Here is a 20471-nt window from a genome sequence, read left to right as displayed (position 1 = left end):
TTCAATAATGTGATATCACAATGTTACTTACTTAATACCATCACAGACTTTAAAAATGCCTGCAACTTTTTTGAATTGATACATCTGCATAGAAAAAAAAGATTAACAGTACAGTAGACCCCCACGAAGTCGCTGTTCAAAGTTTGTGGCCTCCATCATTTGCTGAATTTTCCTTAGAACCTAACTAATAATTGTTAGCGGAAACCGTAAAAAATCCTCTGCAATTTTTTATGGCTTTTTTAATGGCAATACTGTACTGTAGAGAGAACAGAAAGCAACCGTAGAGGAAAAAGCAGCTTGGGATAGTGAAAGTAGCCAATCCAAGAGTGTTGTACTCTACTAGAATTTGAAACTGCAACTCCCAACAGTGGCTCTGATTGGTATTCTGCTGAGGGTGCAGAGGCTGTTAGGGTCAAAGGATGTTAGCGTGGCTTTTAAAAAGGGGGCTGGTGACCAAAAGGAAAAACGTTTTTATAATTTGTGTTTCAAGTTCCTGTCTGTCTGCCTTCTGTTGGGTTACCTGTACTTATTCGTTTCGTGGTTGAGGTCTGGATTGTCTGCCGTCTGCCTGTGTACATGAGGACTGTAAGTGGATTCATGGCCATCCTGCGAAGAAAGGAGCGCCCCTGAACCCATCTTCACCATTTCAGGAACTACCGGCAGGACTATCTTTACATTCCCATTCAACATGCGGATCTCTGGACTATCTATTTTCATCATTACATTTCATCTGTTGCCGTTTTTCATGGACTGTATTGTGTTTGGTTTGTTTGTGCTTTGTTGTATTTAATGTATAATCGCCGTAAGGGGACCAGGGGTAGTATCGTTGTTTTCATTTATTTTCATTACATTCTTTATTTGCAGTTTGATTACCGGTCTGCTTTGTTTTTGTCTCTGTTTGTGAGCGCATCCAGGTCGGGCCAAGGCTGGGTGTGTCCCTGGAATCTCCACCATAAAAATAAATAAATCACCGTCTTCTCAACGGTATGAATCTTAGCGGCAGTGTAAGGGTTAATGCTGCCAAAATGCCTGCAGCTTCTAAGTCTTCTGGCAATGAAAACACGCTTGCATGAATTACAGTACATATAGTGGTAACATCGGTATTTTACATTCTAGCACTATGGGAGACATAGCAGTACAGTACTGTACAGTATACGGGTTTACCTTTACATTTTTTTTTAAGGTAATGTATTAAGCTGAGTATGAAATGAAATTGAAGTGTTTTGGGGGCATATTTAGGGTTTAAATTATAAAAATAGACTTTTTTTTTTTTTTTTACCACATCCATGCTTTGCGGGTGCTCTAGGAACGTAACCCCCGCGAATTCTGGGGGTGTACTGTACAGCTACAAATGATTTTATAGTGAATAGTACATAAAATATGGAAATCTTCTGGCCTAAATCAAACAGCATCTGCTCTTCTGTCTCTAGTTAGTCAAGTCTCCCTCTAGCGCAGTAACTCACATTAGTGAAAATAGAATGCAAGTCTCTAATAACCATAATCAGCTATGCATGGCTCAATAACTATCCATCAGTTTACATACTATTCAAAGCCTACTGTACATTTATTTGCAAGCTGTGGCAGAATCACCAACACTGCAAGCAGCAGGCAGTTTCTATTAGGGCAAAATCAAAGTCTTCTTTAATTTCCATTGAAAACAACACTTCCATGCACTATAAAGTTAAAATGTGTGAAACACAAAAAGGAAAAACTATGACAAACTCACTTTTCTCAGCCCGATTCTCAAACGCACCAATATTTTGACGTGTTGCAAATCGTACTTCCACTTTTGTGCCGTTGACCTTATGCCGGGGCAGAACTTCCATTAGTCTATGGAGTGAGTTTTGTGAGGCCACCACAACCTCTGCATAGCTGTATTTCCAGGGGAAAAAAATAAAATGAAATAAGTTCAAAGGAGGTATGGACAGAATTTGCTTTAGTAATTTCTTAGGTGAACCTATGGAAAAAGAAAGAAAAAAACCAATAAAAAAATCTAAATATGCACATCTCTGTTTCTCAAAAAAAAAAATTTCAACTTAAAATTCTAAAGTAACTTACTTTTAAAGGGATGTTTTTGCTCTCAAAGTTGTAGAAAAAAATGTTTAAAAAAAAAAAGAGAATCTTCTAATTAAGCAATGCCTCACCCTTTTGACTGTCCATTGGCTCGATTCTCTGCAATTCTGACCTCTAGAATGTCTCTGACACCAACATTTTCGCAGCCTTAATGAGGTCCAAATCTGTGGTCCACTAAACCCATTAGGAAAAACAAGATGAAAGTCACAACACATTATAAATTTAAATAAACACAGGAATTCCACAGAAAAAATGTGAGTGTTGAGTGTCCACATTTACACACTCAGAATAAACACAAATATTTTAATATTAAATGTTAAGTATCAAAAGGTGTTGGAAAGCACTGCTTTTCTGATGTTCACCTTGACATATGTCTTTGCTATCCTAACATCTAAGCTATATCAAAAAGCAAAGAGGCAAAGGTTTATCATTTGATAGAAAATGTGAACAGTGTGTTAAGATATTATATTCGTTGTCTTCACATTTATTTTTTACATCATTAGATTTTGTGGTATGTCTTTAATACACAGCATTTTACCTTGTGACATTTATCATGAGGCAATTTGTAATTCTATCGCTTGATAATTCTATCAACACTTCAATTAGACCTTTTGTCATTTAACTTTTTAATGACTGGAGGCTTAAACAGTTATGGTATTCAACTTTTTCTGGCACCATTTAAAACACATCATGAGGTATTACAAATATTATACACAATATACGTTTTTGCACACACACATAAACGTATTAAATCTGATTGCTCATCTCTGCAAAGTAGTCTAAACTAATACAAATATAAACAAACAAAATTTACCATGGAAGTATCCACCCCCTTTAATATGACGTGCCTAAATCATTATTGGTGTAGCCAATTGGTTTTAGAAGTCACATAATCAGTTAAGTGGAGATCACCGGTCTGTGGTCTAGGGGTTTCAACTGATCTGGAATGTTCAACTTATAGTGAGTCATGGCCTATGCAATGAAGACAAAAGAAAACTTCCAGTTACTTCAGTTAACAGAAAAGGGCAAGGTTTAACGTGGAAAAAACTAATTTAAAGTAGAGTGTAAGATGATCAGATATAAAAACTAGGAGTATAACTAAATCATGGTAGGATGACAGCTGACAGAGTCAGTAAAGCAGTGCTTCCCAACCCGTGTGCCGCGGCACCCTGGTATGCCGTGAGCACGGACTAAGGGTGCCGTTGCCAGGTGTCAGAACATAAAAAAATTGATTTGAACTGATAATAATAATACCAGTTACACCTCAAGAATAAAGTCATGCTACCTGTGTGCTTTAATACAGTCCAGCGTGCATCCTATTTCAACTGCAGTCTGACGAATTAATAAATATTAGCTCTAATTTACTTACTTGCCACAGGGTAAGTGACGTTGCTTCTTGTTGTTTGTTTTTTTTTTTGCGCCAAAAATGGCCAACTGTAGTGAAAGTCGTAAACATAAAAACAACAGCTGCATCAACGACCTCAATGAAAATGATAATGCGGGGAGCAGTAAAGTTGCAAAAACGAAAACACGATACTATCAGGACAGTTACTTGAATTATGGGTTTACATTTGTTGACAAAAAAGGTACTCAGCACCCGCGATGTTTGTTGTGTGGTGATATCCTTGCAAATGAAGCCATGGTTCCAAGCAAATTGCAACGTCACTTTCAAACCAAGCATCAGAATGCAAATAACAAGAACTCGGCATATTTTAGGCATTTAATGGACAGCCAGCAGAAGCAAGCACAGCTGTTTATGAAAACTGTGTCGGTGTCAGACAAAGCCCAGTTGGCTAGTTTTGAAGTCGCAGAACTGGTTGCCACACACCATAGTCGAATCTTTGATTATGCCAGCATGCAAGATAATGGTGAAAACGATGCTTGGTGACGATGCAGAAAAAGTGATATCCAAAATGCCATCGTCAAACAACACCGTTTCTAGGAGGATAGAAGCCATGTCATCTGACATCAACAACAACATGTGCGTTTTACTTCAGACCTGTAAACGATTTGCTCTGCAGATTGATGAGTCTACATATGTTAGAGGAAAATCCCAGTTGCTGGCCTTTTATAAGGTTTTCGAACGGCACAGAAATGTTAGAACAGTTTCTGTTTTGCAAGGAACTTATTGAAACGAAGGGAGAAGATGTATTTAAACATGTTTGCACGTTTTTCAGTGAGAATGATTTGTTGTGGGAATGGTGTGTTGCTATTTGCACAGATGGTGCTCCTTCTATGACCGGCAAAATGCGTGGTTTCACTGCATTTGCTAAGCGTGAAAATCCGAACATAATCACCACCCATTGTTTCATACATAGAGAAGCACTTGTGAGCAAGACGCTGGGAACTGAACTGCAGTCAGTTTTAGATCAGGTCGATAAATTGTTAACTTCATCGATGTCCGTCCAGTCAAGTGCAGACTGTTTGAGAAACTGTGCAAAGACATGGGATCAGAACATTACACTCTGCTAATGCATACAGAAGTCAGATGGCTGTCAAGAGGTAAAGTTCTGTCACGGGTGTATGAACTGAGAGATGAACTCCGCCAGTTCTTTCTTAATGAACAAGCAAACAATGAGTTTGTAACACTGTTGGCTGATCCAACATGGTGCAGTAAACTTGCATATCTCATTGACATTTTTGAAGTATTGAATGCATTGAATTCGGGCATGCAGGGCAATGATTCGAACATACTGTCTGTTACTGACAAGCTGCAAGCTTTCCGTCGTAAACTTCTGATGTGGACAAGTGAAATAGAAACAACTCATTTAATTTGCATGTTTCCTCGTGCAGTACAGGCTGATCCTGGCTCCGTCGTGTTGCATGATGTCATTGTTAAGCATTTGTCACAGTTGGGAGACAATTTGCAACATTACTTTCCAAGTTTAGACATCCCTGGCAATGACTGGATAAGGAACCCATTCCATCAGCAGTTGGACTTGTCTAACTTACAGATGACAGAGAAAGAACAGCTACTTGACATTGCGAGTGACCAAACATTACACCTGAAGTTTAAGGACTTGAATTTAACAGAGTTTTGGATTATGGTTGAAAAGGAACGTCCTGTGTTAGGTGCTAAGGCTGTCGGCATACTTATTCCATTCTGCACCACTTATCTCTGTGAAAAGGCATTCACGGCATTGACACTACTGAAGACAAAACACAGAGGATGTTTATTGTCAGTTGAAAATGACTTACGAGTGTGTTTGTCAACTGCAGTTCGAGCTCGTATTGACAAACTTTCAAATTCTCTTTGAAGCCAGCCTTCGCATTAATTATGACGTTATAGTCTGCTTTCTGCCTTGTGACTTATTGCACTTTTAATGTTTGTGTTGTGTTCAAGTTTTTCATTTGAGACTGGTTTACTGGCAATTTATTTTTGTTACCTTTGTAAATGCAAAAGTGTAGTTGGTACGCCTTATAAAAATAGGAATCTCATTCTACTCAACTGATGAGTTAAGATTAAATTGTTAATTTGAGTAGTTACATATCAGAGTGAAGGGGTGCCGTTAGCTGAAAAGATTTCACTAAAGGTGCCATGGTTTGGGAGAGGTTGGGAAGCACTACAGTAAAGACTGTCATCCAAAGATGCTTTGTGAGGATGCATGTTTTCAAGACATTCCCTATGAGAGATAGGATGCACATGAAAACCCTAACCAGGCAATGCTCAACTGGGCTTACTTAGATTTGTAGATCCATCAACTCTGCATGTGTTTTTGGGATGTGGAAGTAAAGCCAGAGTATTGCGAAAACAAAACATTATGTGGACTTTACCAGGGGGTGGAGTGGAGAGTAAAACTTTGTGTAATACAAGAACAAAGAAATGTTTTGTGATGAGGTATATTGCAAGACAAATTATATTACATCAATACAAAGCATCATGAAGGACAGCCAGTGGTAAATGAGAAACAGGTTATTAAATCTTGGAAATATGCCACTTTAAACTTTTGTGTTTATGAAGTAAAAAGGTTTATTGAAACTGAATCAGTACAGATATGACAATAAGAATTTTGCTATGTGTGTTATTACTGAACATAACTGCCAAATGCAATGCTGAAGAGTTAACCAGATGTAAAAATATGTTTCTTTAACTGATTATTATGACAGATGAAAACAATTTTAGGAACTAATATTTAAGTAAGATTTAACAGCAGTAAAAAAAGTCTCTCAATACTGCATCTGTTGTCTTTGAGAAATGGGGAGAAATATCCTGAGAAAACGTACAGAGAAAGAATGTGCAAACTTCACACCGACAGTAAAGAATGCAAGAAGTAAAAATTCAACAAGTTCTTTATTAACATAATTTATATATTATGCAAGTGATTTTTGTTAAAACCCTAATTATCTGCTCACCATCTTGAGAGCTAGTGAAAAAATTAAATCGAAAATCAGTTGTTAGGACTTTTGCTAGATCCAATTATGGACAATCATTTCATAGTTAAAATATGATTTAAATATATCTGAATGCGAGTTTCAAATTTTAGAAACTGCTTGCATGCAACATACAAGAGTGCAAGTTTAATTCCTACTACCAGCTCAAGTAAGTCACTATGCCTAAATGTACTCCATATATGTGTGGGAAAAAAAAAAACTTATATGACAAACACCAGATATAGAATAATGTATTTCATGAGGCAATTAAAGTGCTGCTTTAATAGTTAACAAACCTTCATACATACTGAACACTGTTTCATTCTCAAAATCAATACAAGTTCCAAAGATTTATATTTAATGCGGAAAAAAAAACACCTGGATATTTGAAGTGTCTTACAGGTCACTTGTAGTTCACATGTTATTTCTTAAAGAACAAGTGAGAACACTGCAATTCCTGGATAAATATGACAAGCTGCCCTTAACAAAGAATCTTCCGAATATACAGGTGTACTGATCACATGAACAGTCAACCAGCTGCTGTTCTGATTTTTTTTTTTATTTTTAATTTTGCTCAAATGAACCATGATGAAATTATTTACAAAAGAATGTATAGGACAGTTAAGGCAATTTTACTAATTACAATGAAATCACCCCCTCTTATACACATTACTCCTGTAATTTACCAGTAATTTATAACATTAAGACATCTGTTTGTTATCCTAGAAATTTATGATCTAAAATAGTCAGTCAGTTTACAACTTAATGATAAGAAAAAAGGGAAACAGTAAAGTTATGCACAGAATTAAAGATTTAAAGCAGAGTCAGTCACTCACTAGGATAGCCAGTCAATCATGGGTGTAATGTCATTAAGTCCTGGATCCTAATGTATGCATTCAACATAAATAATGGAACACCTGAAAAACATAGTGACATCAGAGACTGAAACCCATCAGAAAGAGAGAGTGACCATTCATCTGGACGTTGGAAAATAAACTTATGCAGCATGCTAACTGCCGAATTAAACAGTCGCCCAAGACAACACCCACCCCTGATGTTGTTGATTTTCAGCATCCTTTTTCTTTGATTACTGTATATATATTTTTTGCCAACAATTTTCTATTATATTTTCTTCAATTACCATTATTATAATATAATAAATACCATGCTGCTTTATTTAGTCTTTATAGCTAGAGTAATTGAAGTAAAAAATATTAGGGCACCTGGTGGAGGGGAAACTGACATTAACTCATCACTGCAGGGTTTACCAAGACTTAAAGGATGTACCTCAAATGGAAGTACAAGTGCAATAAGAGACACTGTTGGCTGGTGAGTGGCACATAACCAAAAAGGGATATAAGCCTTTCTGTGTCTCGGGAACACCCATACTCTTTGAGTGTCCAAGAAAGTAAGTCCTTATGTAGAGTAGTGACGATTAACTGCCATTACTCATCACTTATGTATTCATGTAGGTGGGATAGAATGCAGAATATTACAGAATGACTTACAGTAAGATACCACTCATACTTTTTTGAATATGATGTGTGTGTGTGTATTACAGTAATCCCTCCTCCATCGCGGGGGTTGTGTTCCAGAGCCACCCGCGAAATAAGAAAATCCGCGAAGTAGAAACCATATGTTTATATGGTTATTTTTATATTGTCATGCTTGGGTCACAGATTTGCGCAGAAACACAGGAGGTTGTAGACAGACAGGAACGTTATTCAAACACTGCAAACAAACATTTGTCTCTTTTTCAAAAGTTTAAACTGTGCTCCATGACAAGACAGAGATGACAGTTCCGTCTCACAATTAAAAGAATGCAAAAATATCTTCCTCTTCAAAGGAGTGCGCTTCAGGAGCAGATACTGTCAGAGAGATAGAGAAAAGCAAACAAATCAATAGGGCTGTTTGGCTTTTAAGTATGCGAAGCACCGCGGCACAAAGCTGTTGAAGGCGGCAGCTCACATCCCCTCCGTCAGGAGCAGAGAGAGAGAGAGAGAGACAGAGACAGAGAGACAGAGAAAAACAAACAAGCAAAAATCAATACGTGCCCTTCAAGCTTTTAAGTATGCGAAGCACCGTGCAGCATGTTGCTTCAGGAAGCAGCTGCACAGAAGGTAGCAACGTGAAGATAATCTTTCAGCATTTTTAGACGAGCGTCCATATCGTCTAGGTGTGCGAACAGCCCCCCTGCTCAATCCCTCTACGTCAGGATCAGAGAAAGTCAGCGCGAGAGAGAGAGAGAGAAAAGTAAGTTGGGTAGCTTCTCAGCCATCTGCCAATAGCGTCCCTTGTATGAAATCAACTGGGCAAACCAACTGAGGAAGCATGTACCAGAAATTAAAAGAGCCATTGTCCGCAGAAATCCACGAACCAGCAAAAAATCCACGATATATATTTAAATATGCTTACATATAAAATCCGCGATGGAGTGAAGCCGCGAAAGGCGCAGCGCGATATAGCGAGGGATTACTGTAATCTTAAAATGTGAGAGTAGGCCAACCTAGTAACAAATGTTTTGTTTCACTTATCCCTTGATAATGGAGAGTAAGAAATATCCAGAAGGAGAAAACAGGAAGCCTGAATCAAACTATGTGAAAGAATATGCTTCAAACCGAGTACGCCCAGATGACAAATGATACTGGCAATCAGTCCCATGCAAATGCATTTCCAAGGTATAAGATACAAATGATGAACCTTTTTTGAATGGAACAAACTAGTAATTAGGATTCTCAGAAGGCAAGGAGAAATTCTTAAACATTCAATAACCAGGTTTGTGGGGAAGAGGAAGTCAAATAAACGAACCACACGCCGTTGCACAACGTAAAGGAGCTTCGCCGCTAACGCTAACGTCCGAGGATTGGTCCCCGCAAGGGGTGCAGTGGAGTGTGCATGCATGATGAGCCCAAATAAGGGCGAAACATGTGTCCCATATTCTTGACATTATTTGACAATAAACTATGTAACATTCTATGATCTGCTTCTCGCAACTGAGAAGGGAGTGGCGGATGTTTGCCGACTTGCAGACAAACCACATGCGTTACCTGGTAGGTAACCACCCATACAATCAGATTGTGTTTCAGACTATGAATGCTAAGAAAACATACATATACACATACATATACACACATACATACGAGGGGGGGACCCAAAAATAACCGGAAATATTTTTAAAACGTGTTTAATTTAATTTTCTGTACAAACTACAATTAGTCTCCTTCAAAGTACTCTCCATCGGTGGAAATACACTTATCTAACCGTTTATTCCATTGTTCGAAACATTTTTTAAATTCGTCTGAAGTAATGCCCATTAATGCTCAGGTCGTTTCTTGTTTTACCTCTTCAACGTCAGCAAAACGCCTTCCTTTCAAGTTTTTTTTCATCCGAGGGAACAAAAAAAAAAGTTCTATTTTGGTTTCATTCCTCTTCTGGATCATCTAAATGCTCTCTAGCAAACTTCAGACAGGCCTGCACATGTACTGGCTTAAGCAGGGGTACACGTCTGGCACTGCAGGATTTGAGTCCCTGGCGGCGTAGTGTGTTAGTGATGGTATCCTTTGTTACTTTGGTCCCAGTTCTCTGCAGTTCATTCACTAGGTCCCCCGTGTGGTTCTGGGATTTTTGCTCACCGTTCTTATGATCATTTTGAACCCATGGGGTGAGAGCTTGCGTGGAGCCTCAGATCGAGGGAGATTATCAGAGGTCTTGTATGTCTTAAATTTTCTAATAATTGCTCCCACAGTTGATTTCTTCACACCAAGCTGCTTACCTATTGCAGATTCAGTCTTCCCAGCCTAGTACAGGTCTACAATTTTGTTTCTGGTGTCCTTTGACAGCTCTTTGGTCTTGGCCATAGCGGAGTGTGGAGTGTGACTGTTTGAGGTTGTGGACAGGTGTCTTTTATATTGATAACGAGTTCAAACAGGTGCCATTAATACAGGTAACAAGTGGAGGACAGAGGAGCATCTTACAGAAGAAGTTACAGGTCTGTGAGAGCCAGAAATCTTGCTTGTTTGTAGGTGACCAAATACTTATTTTCCACCATAATTTGCAAATAAATTCTTTAAAAATCAGACAATGTGATTTTCTGGATTTTTTTTTCTCATTTTGTCTCTCATAGTTGGGGGTATACCTATGTTGAAAATTACAGGCCTCTCTCAAATTTTTAAGTGGGAGAACTTGCACAATTGGTGGCTGAGTAAATACTTTTTTGCCCTATTGTACATACATACAGTGCATCCGGAAAGTATTCAAAGCGCATCACTTTTTCCACATTTTGTTATGTTACAGCCTTAATCCAAAATGGATTAAATTCATTTTTTCCTCCGAATTCTACACACAACACCCCATAATTACAACATAAAAAAAAAAATTTGCTGGAGGTTTTTGCAAATTTATTAAAAATAAAAAAACAGAAATCACATGTACATAAGTATTCACAGCCTTTGCTCAAGTCTTGTTGAATATGATGCCACAAGCTTGGCACACCTATCTTTGGCCAGTTTCGCCCATTCCTCTTTGCAGCACCTCTCAAACTCCATCAGGTTGGATGGGAAGCGTCGGTGCACAGCCATTTTAAGATCTCTCCAAAGATGTTCAATCGGATTCAAGTCTGGGCTCTGGCTGGGCCACTCAAGGACATTCACAGAGCAGAGTTGTGCTGAAGCCACACCTTTGATATCTTGGCTGTGTGCTAAGGGTGGTTGTCCTGCTAAAAGACGAACCGTCGCCCCAATCTGAGGTCAAGAGCGCTCTGGAGCAGGTTTTCATCCAGGATGTCTCTGTACATTGCTGCAGTCATCTTTCCCATTATCCTGACTAGTCTCCCAGTTCCTGCCGCTGAAAAACATCCCCACAGCATGATGCAGCCATCACCATGCTTCACTGTAGGGATGGTGCCAGGTTTCCTCCAAACGTGACGCCTGGTATTCACACCAAAGAGTTCAATCTTTGTCTCATCAGACCACAGAATTTTCTTTCTCATGGTCTGACAGTCCTTCAGGTGCCTTTTGGCAAACTCCAGGCGGGCTGCCATGTGCCTTTTACTAAGGAGTGGCTTATGTCTGGCCACTCTACCATACAGGCCTGATTGGTGGATTACTGCAAAGATGGTTGTCCTTCTGGAAGGTTCTCCTCTCTCCACAGAGGACCTCTGGAGCTCTGACAGAGTGACCATCGGGTTCTTGGTCACCTCCCTGACTAAGGCTCTTCTCCCCCAATCGCTCAGTTTAGATGGCCGGCCAGCTCTAGGAAGAGTCCTGGTGGTTTCAAACTTCTTCCACTTACGGATGATGGAGGCCACTGTGCTCATTGGGACCTTCAAAGCAGTAGAAATTTTTCTGTAACCTTCCCCAGATTTGTGCCTCGAGACAATCCTGTCGCGGAGGTCGACAGACAATTCCTTTGACTTCATGCTTGGTTTGTGCTCTGACATGAACTGTCAACTGTGGAACCTTATATAGATAGGTGTGTGCCTTTCCAAATCATGTCCAATCAACTGAATTTACCACAAGTTGGACTCCAATTAAGCTGCAGAAACTTCTCAAGGATGATCAGGGGAAACAGGATGCATCTGAGCTCAATTTTGAGCTTCCTGGCAAAGGCTGTGAATACTTATGTACATGTGCTTTCTCAATGTTTTTATTTTTAATAAATTTGCAAAAATCTAAAGTAAACTTTTTTCACATTGTCATTATGGGGTGTTGTGTATAGAATTCTAAGGAAAAAAAATGAATTTAATCCATTTTGGAATAAGGCTCTAACATAACAAAATGTGGAAAAACTGATGCGCTGTGAATACTTTCCGGATGCACTGTATATACACACACACACACACACACACACGCACACACACACACACACACACACACACACACACACACACACACACACACACACACACACACACACACAGAGTACTGTGCAAAAGTTTTAGGCAGGTGTGAAAAAATGCTGTAAACAAAGAATATTTTCCGAAATATAAATAATGATTGTTTATTGTTATCAATTTACAAAATGCAAAGTGAGTGAACAAAAGAAAAATCTAATCAAATCAATATTTGGTGTTACTACCTTTTGCCTTCAAACCAGCATCAATTCTTATAGGTACACTTGCACAAAGTCAGGGATTTTGTAGGATTATAGTCAGGTGTATGATCAACCAATTATACCAAACAGGTGCTAATGATCATCAATGTCACACATAGGTTGAAACACAGTCATTAACTGAAACAGAAACAGTTGTGTAGGAGGCTTAAAACTGGGTGAGGAACAGCCAAACTCTGCTACCAAGGTGAGGTTGTGGAAGACAGTTTCATGTCATGGCAAGATTGAGCACAGCAACAAGACACAAGGTAGTTATACTGCATCAGCAAGGTCTTTCCCAGACAAAGATTTCAAAGCAGACTGGGGTTTCAAGATGTGCTGTTCAAGCTCTTTTAAAGAAGCACAAAGAAACGGGCAACGTTGAGGATCGTAGGCGCAGTGGTCGGCCAAGGAAACTTAGTGCAGCAGATGAAAGACACATCAAGCTTATTACCCTTCGAAAGCGGAAGATGTCCAGCAGTGCCATCAGCTCAAAACTGGCAGAACCCAGTGGGACCCAGGTACACCCATCTACTGTCCGGAGAAGTCTTCATGGAAGAGTTGCAGCCAAAAAGCCATACCTCCAACATGGAAACAAGGCCACGCGACTCAAGTATGCACGAAAACATAGGAACTGGGGTGCAGAAAAATGGCAGCAGGTGCTCTGGACTGATGAGTCAAAATTTGAAATATTTGGCTGTAGCAGAAGGCAGTTTGTTCTTCGAACGGCTGGAGAGCAGTACAATAATGAGTGTCTGCAGGCAACAGTGAAGCATGGTGGAGATTCCTTGAACATTTGGGGCTGCATTTCTGCAAATTGAGTTGGAGATTTAGTCAGGATTAATGGTGCTCTCAGTGCTGAGAAATACAGGCAGATACTTATCCATCATGCAATACCATCAGGGAGGCGGCGTATGATTGGCCACTAATTTATTCTGTAGCAGGACATGACCCCAAACATACAGCCAAAGTCATTAAGAATTATCTTCAGCGTAAAGAAGAACAAGAAGTCCTGGAAGTGATGGTATGGCCCCCACAGAGCCCTGATCTCAACATCATTGAGTGTGTCTGGGATTACATGAAGAGACAGAAGGATGTGAGGAAGCCTACATCCACAGAAGATCTGTGGGTTAGTTCTCCAAGATGTTTGGAACAACCCACCAGCCGAGTTCCTTCAGAAACTGTGTACAAGTGTACCTAGAAGAATTGATGCTGTTTTGAAGGCAAAGGGTGGTCACACCAAATATTGATTTGATTTAGATTTCTCTTTTGTTCATTCACTGCATTTTGGTTGATTGATGAAAATAAATGATTAACACTTCCATTTTTGAAAGCATTCTTTGTTACAGCATTTTTTCACACCTGCCTAAAACTTTGCACAGTACTGTAGAGTATGTGCTGTAAGAATTATGTTTCTAGACTTCTCTAGCGCCTTCAACACAATCCAACCTCTGCTCCTTAGGGACAAGCTGACAGAGATGGGATTAGATTCATACCTTGTGGCATGGATCGTGGACTATCTTAAAGACAGACCTCAGTATGTGCGTCTTGGGAACTGCACGTCTGACATTGTGGTCAGCAACACAGGAGCGCCACAAGGGACTGTACTTTCTCCGGTCCTGTTCAGCCTATATACATCGGACTTCCAATACAACTCGGAGTCCTGCCATGTGCAAAAGTTCGCTGATGACACTGCTATCGTGGGCTGTATCAGGAATGGGCTGGAGGAGGAGTATAGGGACCTAATCAATGACTTTGTTAATGGTCCGACTCAAACCACCTACACCTGAACACCAGCAAAACCAAGGAGCTGGTGGTGGATTTTAGGAGGCCCAGACCCCTCATAGACCCAGTGATCATCAAAGGTGACTGTGTGCAGATGGTGCAGACCTATAAATATCTGGGAGTGCAGCTGGATGATAAATTAGACTGGACTGCCAATACTGATGCCTGTGCAAGAAAGGACAAAGCCGGTTATACTTCCTTAGAAGGCTGGCTTTCTTCAACATCTGCAATAAGATGCTGCAGATGTTCTATCAAACAGTTGTGGCGAGCGCCCTCTTCTACGCAGTGGTGTGCTGGGGAGGCAGCATTAAGAGGAAAGACGCCTCACGCCAGGACAAACTGGTGAGGAAGGCAGGCTCTATTGTTGGCATGGAGCTAGACAGTTTAACATCTGTGGCAGAGCGAAGGGCGCTCAGCAGGCTCCTATCAATTATGGAGAATCCACTGCATCCACTAAATAATGTCATCTCCAGACAGAAGAGCAGCTTCAGCGACAGACTGCTGTCACTGTCCTGCTCCACAGACAGATTGAGGAGATCGTTCCTCCCCCAAACTATGCGACGCTTTAATTCCACCAGGGGGGGTAAACGTTAATATTTAACATTATACATAGTTATTGTCTGTTTTTTTTTTTTCACCTCTATTATTATCATTCTTTAATTTAATATTATTTATTGTATCAGTATGCTGCTGCTGAAGAATGTGAATTTCCCATTGGGATTAATAAAGTATCTATCTATCTATAAATATATAAATATTATATATATATATATATATATATATATATATATTAAATTAAATACATACATACATACAGTAATCCCTCGCTACATCGCGCTTCGATTTTTGCGGCTTCACTCTATAGCGGATTTTATATGTAAGCATATCTAAATATATAACGCGGATTTTTCGCTACTTCACAGGTTTCTGTGGACAATGGGTCTTTTACTTCTGGTACATGCTTCCTCAGTTGGTCTGCCCAGTATATTTCATACAAGGGACGCTATTGGCGGATGACTGAGAAGCTACCTAATCAGAGCACACAGTTAAAGTTCCTGTGTGCTGATTGGCTCAGCAACGGAGTGCTGCATTAACCAGGAAGTCTCATCTCACTCATTCAGCATTAACGTGCTCCTGCTACTCCTTCATGGGCCGTGTCCAAGCGCCAACAGAAGATGCAAATGATTGCAGAAAAGGTAAAAGTTTTGGATATGCTGAAGGAAGGGAACAGCTACAGTACACCGCTGAAGGACACCATTACGGCATGAGTCCACGATTCTTTTTATTTAAAAAGGAGGAAAAGCATATAAGATCTACAGCCGCAGTGTACTTTAACCAGGGCGCAAAACGAGTTGCAAGTGGACGTGATAAGGCAGTAGCCTGGATGGAATCTGCTTTAGGAATTTGGATTGAAGACTGCCAGAAGAAGAACAACGGCAATGCTACACAATCGCCTGAAGAGGCTCCTTTAGAAGAGCTGTAACGCTCTCCCTTGTTGTGCAGTAAAATTAAACTCATCGTTATCGGACAAGTCGTTGTGTCATTGTTGGTGAGTAACCATTATTAATTATCTACATACAGTACTTATTACATGTACATAGTTTAGTGTCACTGTACACACATTTTACTGTATACAATTTTTCTTGCATTGTACGTATTTATTGCTGATGGCCTATCTGTCGTAATGGCTGAAACATATGTGATATCGGAGACGCTCGATATCTTTAAAATAATATTTAGGTTTTACTGCATATAAACTGGGCGGCACGGTTGCGCAGTGGGTAGCGCTGCTGCCTCACAGTTGGAAGACCTGGGGACCTGGGTTCGCTTCCGGGGTCCTCCCTGCGTGGAGTTTGCATGTTCTCCCCGTGTCTGCGTGGGTTTCCTCCGGGTGCTCCGGTTTCCTCCCACAGTCCAAAGACATGCTGGTTAGGTAGATTGGCGATTCTAAATTGGCCCTAGTGTGTGCTTGGTGTGTGGGTGTGTGTCCTGCGGTGGGCTGGCACCCTGCCCGGGATTGGTTCCTGCCTTGTGCCCTGTGTTGGCTGGGATTGACTCCAGCAGACCCCCGTGACCCTGTGTTCGGATTCAGCGGGTTGGAAAATGGATGGATGTATATAAACTGTGTTTACATACATAATTTCAACGAATCTTACCTAATATCTAAGGGAATACAAAGGGTTTATGCTGTATAATTGTGCGGGAAATGTTTATAATAGTGTGGGAGAGTTTATAAGGGCTTAAAATATATAAAAAAGAACCATATGAACATATGGTTTGTACTTCGCGAATTTTCACCTTTCGTGGTGGGTTCTGGAACGCAATGGAGGAGGGATTACTGTATATTATATATATATATCTATACTAATAAAAGGCAAAGCCCTCACTGACTCACTGACTGACTGACTGACTCATCACTAATTCTCCAACTTCCCGTGTAGGTAGAAGTCTGAAATTTGGCAGGCTCATTCCTTACAGCTTACTTACAAAAGTTAGGCAGGTTTTATTTCAAAATTCTACGCGTAATTGTCATAACTGGAACCTGTTTGACTGACTCACTCATCACTAATTCTCCAACTTCCCGTGTAGGTAGAAGTCTGAAATTTGGCAGGCTCATTCCTTACAGCTTACTTACAAAAGTTAGGCAGGTTTTATTTCGAAATTCTACGCATAATGGTCATAACTGGAACCTGTTTGACTGACTCACTCATCACTAATTCTCCAACTTCCCGTGTAGGTAGAAGTCTGAAATTTGGCAGGCTCATTCCTTACAGCTTACTTACAAAAGTTAGGCAGGTTTTATTTCGAAATTCTACGCGTAATGGTCATAACTGGAACCTGTTTGACTGACTCACTCATCACTAATTCTCCAACTTCCCATGTAGGTAGAAGTCTGAAATTTGGCAGGCTCATTCCTTACAGCTTACTTACAAAAGTTAGAGCAGGTTTCATTTCGAAATTCTACGCGTAATGGTCATAACTGGAACCTGTTGACTGACTCACTCATCACTAATTCTCCAACTTCCCGTGTAGGTAGAAGGCTGAAATTTGGCAGGCTCATTCCTTACAGCTTACTTACAAAAGTTAGTCAGGTTTCATTTCGAAATTCTACGTGTAATGGTCATAACTGGAACTGTTTTTTGTCCATATACTCTAATGGAGGAGGCGGGAACGAAGGTAAATGACGTTAATTGTTGACTGTCTTTTAATACTGTGTACTTGTTGAGTGTCTTTTAATACTGTGTAAGCATATATATTAACACATGTGCAATTAAACGTGTGCATTTACGGGGTGATTTCTCAGGCTTAAAACCTCGCCTTTTATTAAAAAGGTAAATGCAAACTCTTTTCATTCTGAAGGGCACAAACCACGTTAGATTTCAGCCGTTAAACGCGCAAAAATGTCAGTACACCAGATAAATAAGCGCAACATATTATCAGTTGTATTGTATGCTTACAATACATATACAAATGTGTTAATCGTTAACTAATATTATGGGATGGTGTTTTCGACTTGCGCCTTGATTAAACGATTGCATGTCTTGGTGGGTTTGCGTAGCTTATTGTCAGTATCTTTACACCTCTTTTAAGACTTAATTTAAAAAGGTTTTCTTTTCTTCTTAATTAAAATTTAAAATCAATACTTCACTGCTGCGAAGCCCCTCTAGCGCTGACGTCCGACGTTCGATTACTGTAAGCGAGTGCAATGAGTGTGTACGCCTGATGAGCCAAGAATAAGGGGGAAACAGGTATCGCGTACTCTTTGCATTATTTGACAGTAAACTATTTTCATCCATTCTATGATCTGCTTCTCACAACTGAAGGCACCGTGGCTGATGTTACCTGACTTGCTGGCCAACCATAAGCGTTACCTGGTAGGTAAACACCCACTCACTTCACTCCAATACGGGGATCGAACCTCGGGCGTCAGCGCTAGAGGCGAAGCCCCTAAAATTGCGCCACGGCGTGTGGTTCGTTTATTTATTATAAGTTCATAGACCTACAAAAGGTTGCCATTGATTCCAGGCAAGATTGCTTTTCTCATGTACAACTATACGTTGCATTCTTAACAGTAAGCTTGCACGGCTTGGTCATATTACAACCTGAGTGCTGAACTGACAACGTCGTATACAAACAGAACTATAACAATCGTAATAAATAAACAAACAAAAAAAAAAGCGAAGAACCCTTGGATGTAATAAAAAAGGCTCTTTCCTTGGCGAAGCAAGGAAAAAGGAAGACCTTATATGGCGTTTGTTTATAAAACAGCGGAAAAGCTGTGTTAAGGCTGCTTCACAAAAAAACAGATCCTTAACAAATTGCTATTGGGATATTTTCCCTCAATTTAAAAAGCTTTTCTTCTTCATAAAAATTTAAAAGCAGTACTTTGCGGGGATTTAGATATATATATATATATATATATAAGAGAGAGAGAGACAGACATATAGATATATATATATATATATATATATAGATATAGATATACATATATATATGTATTTTTTATATATAAATATATATATATATATATATATGTAAGCTTATAAGTAATGCCTTACTTCTCTTTAAGAAAGGAAGATGTAATGATACTTGATTTAAACGATTCCATGTCTTGGTGGGTTGGCGTAGCTTATTGTCAATATCTTTACACCTGTTTTTAAGACTTATTGACTGAAACGGGCTTTCACAAAAAAAGTTAGGGCATTGCTACAAGATACACCCTCCACAAGTTAAGCAAGTAAAAATAAAAGTGTATATTTCTGTTTTATTTAAACCTTTTAAGTTTGTATGCATAGCCCCATTTGGCTGTTTTAGTTTTTTTTTTTCTTTCTTCAGTAATATTTAATCTCCTTAAAGAAAAAGAACATATGCATTTTACTTTTTTTGTATCTCTTTAGTAATATTTTAGTGTAAAAGGATAACCAGTATTTAAACCTTTTATGTTACTTTATAAAGTTATTTTACACAATGTTGAAAAATTAATAAGAAAGCTACATAATTTGGCAGCTGCTGCTTTAATTTTCAATGAAATGAAAAAAGCTCTCCAAGAGAAAACCTCAATGAACAAGAAACAGTTTGCAAATATATATATATATATGTGTATATATATATTATATATCTATATATATGTGTGTATATATATATTATATATATGTGTATATATATATATTACATATATATATATGTATATCTATAATAATAAAAGGCAAAGCCCTCACTGACTGACTGACTGACTCACTCACTGACTGACTGACTCACTCATCACTAATTCTCCAACTTCCCGTGTAGGTGGAAGGCTGAAATTTGGCAGGCTCATTCCTTACAGCTTACTTAGAAAAGTTAGGCAGGTTTCATTTCGAAATTCTACGCGTAATGGTCATAACTGGAACATATTTTTTTGTCCATATACTATAATGGAGGAGGCGGAGTCACGTATCGCGTCATCACGCCTCCTACATAATCACGTGACCTAAAAACAAGGAAGAGATTTACAGCACGAGTCAAACGCGGGAACGAAGGTAAATGACGTTAATTTTTGACTGTCTTTTAATACTGTGTAAGCATACATATTAACACATGTGCAATTAAACGTGTGCATTTACGGGTGATTTCTCAGGCTTAAAAGCTCGCCTTTTACTAAAAAGGTAAATGCAAAACTATTTTCAATCATTCTATGATCTGCTTCTCACAACTGAAGGCACCGTGGCTGATGGTAAATGACGTTAATTTTTGAGTGTCTTTTAATACTGTGTAAGCATACATATTAACACGTGCAATTAAACGTGTGCATTTACGGGGTGATTTCTCAGGCTTAAAAGCTCGCCTTTTATGAAACGCGGGAACAAAGGTAAATCACGTTCTTCACTGTCTTTTAATACTGTGTAACCATACATATTAACACATGTGCAATTAAACGTGTGCATTTACGGGGTGATTTCTCAGGCTTAAAAGCTCGCCTTTTACTAAAAAGGTAAATTCAAAACTATTTTCAATCATTCTATGATCTGCTTCTCACTACTGAAGGCACCGTGGCTGATGTTACGTCACTTACTGTCCGACCGTAAGCTTTACCTGGTAGGTAGCCGGACACTCACTTCACTCCCTTTCGGGAATCGAACCTCTGAGGTTTTCTTTTGTTCTTAATTAAAAGTTAA

At 39.3% G+C, this 20471-nt stretch overlaps 1 protein-coding gene and 1 long non-coding RNA gene across 2 annotated transcripts in view; one reads left to right on the top strand and one right to left on the bottom strand.

The window, feature by feature from the left end:
• LOC114642656 (cleavage and polyadenylation specificity factor subunit 7-like) overlaps positions 1–20471 on the bottom strand; it is a 209011-nt gene that overhangs the window by 93066 nt on the left and 95474 nt on the right. Inside the window, exons 3-4 of the mRNA XM_051922065.1 lie at positions 2145–2247; positions 1727–1872 (exon numbers count right to left, since the gene is read on the bottom strand). Of these exons, the coding sequence (XP_051778025.1) occupies positions 1727–1826 (100 nt within the window). The 5' untranslated portion in view covers positions 1827–1872; positions 2145–2247. The remainder of the gene's footprint in view (positions 1–1726; positions 1873–2144; positions 2248–20471) is intronic.
• LOC127526507 (uncharacterized) overlaps positions 1–20471 on the top strand; it is a 107729-nt gene that overhangs the window by 53640 nt on the left and 33618 nt on the right. The window lies entirely within an intron of this gene.

Source organism: Erpetoichthys calabaricus, chromosome 2 (assembly GCF_900747795.2).
Source record: "Erpetoichthys calabaricus chromosome 2, fErpCal1.3, whole genome shotgun sequence".
Taxonomy (NCBI): domain Eukaryota; kingdom Metazoa; phylum Chordata; class Cladistia; order Polypteriformes; family Polypteridae; genus Erpetoichthys; species Erpetoichthys calabaricus.
This window is presented reverse-complemented; position numbering and strand designations above follow the sequence as displayed.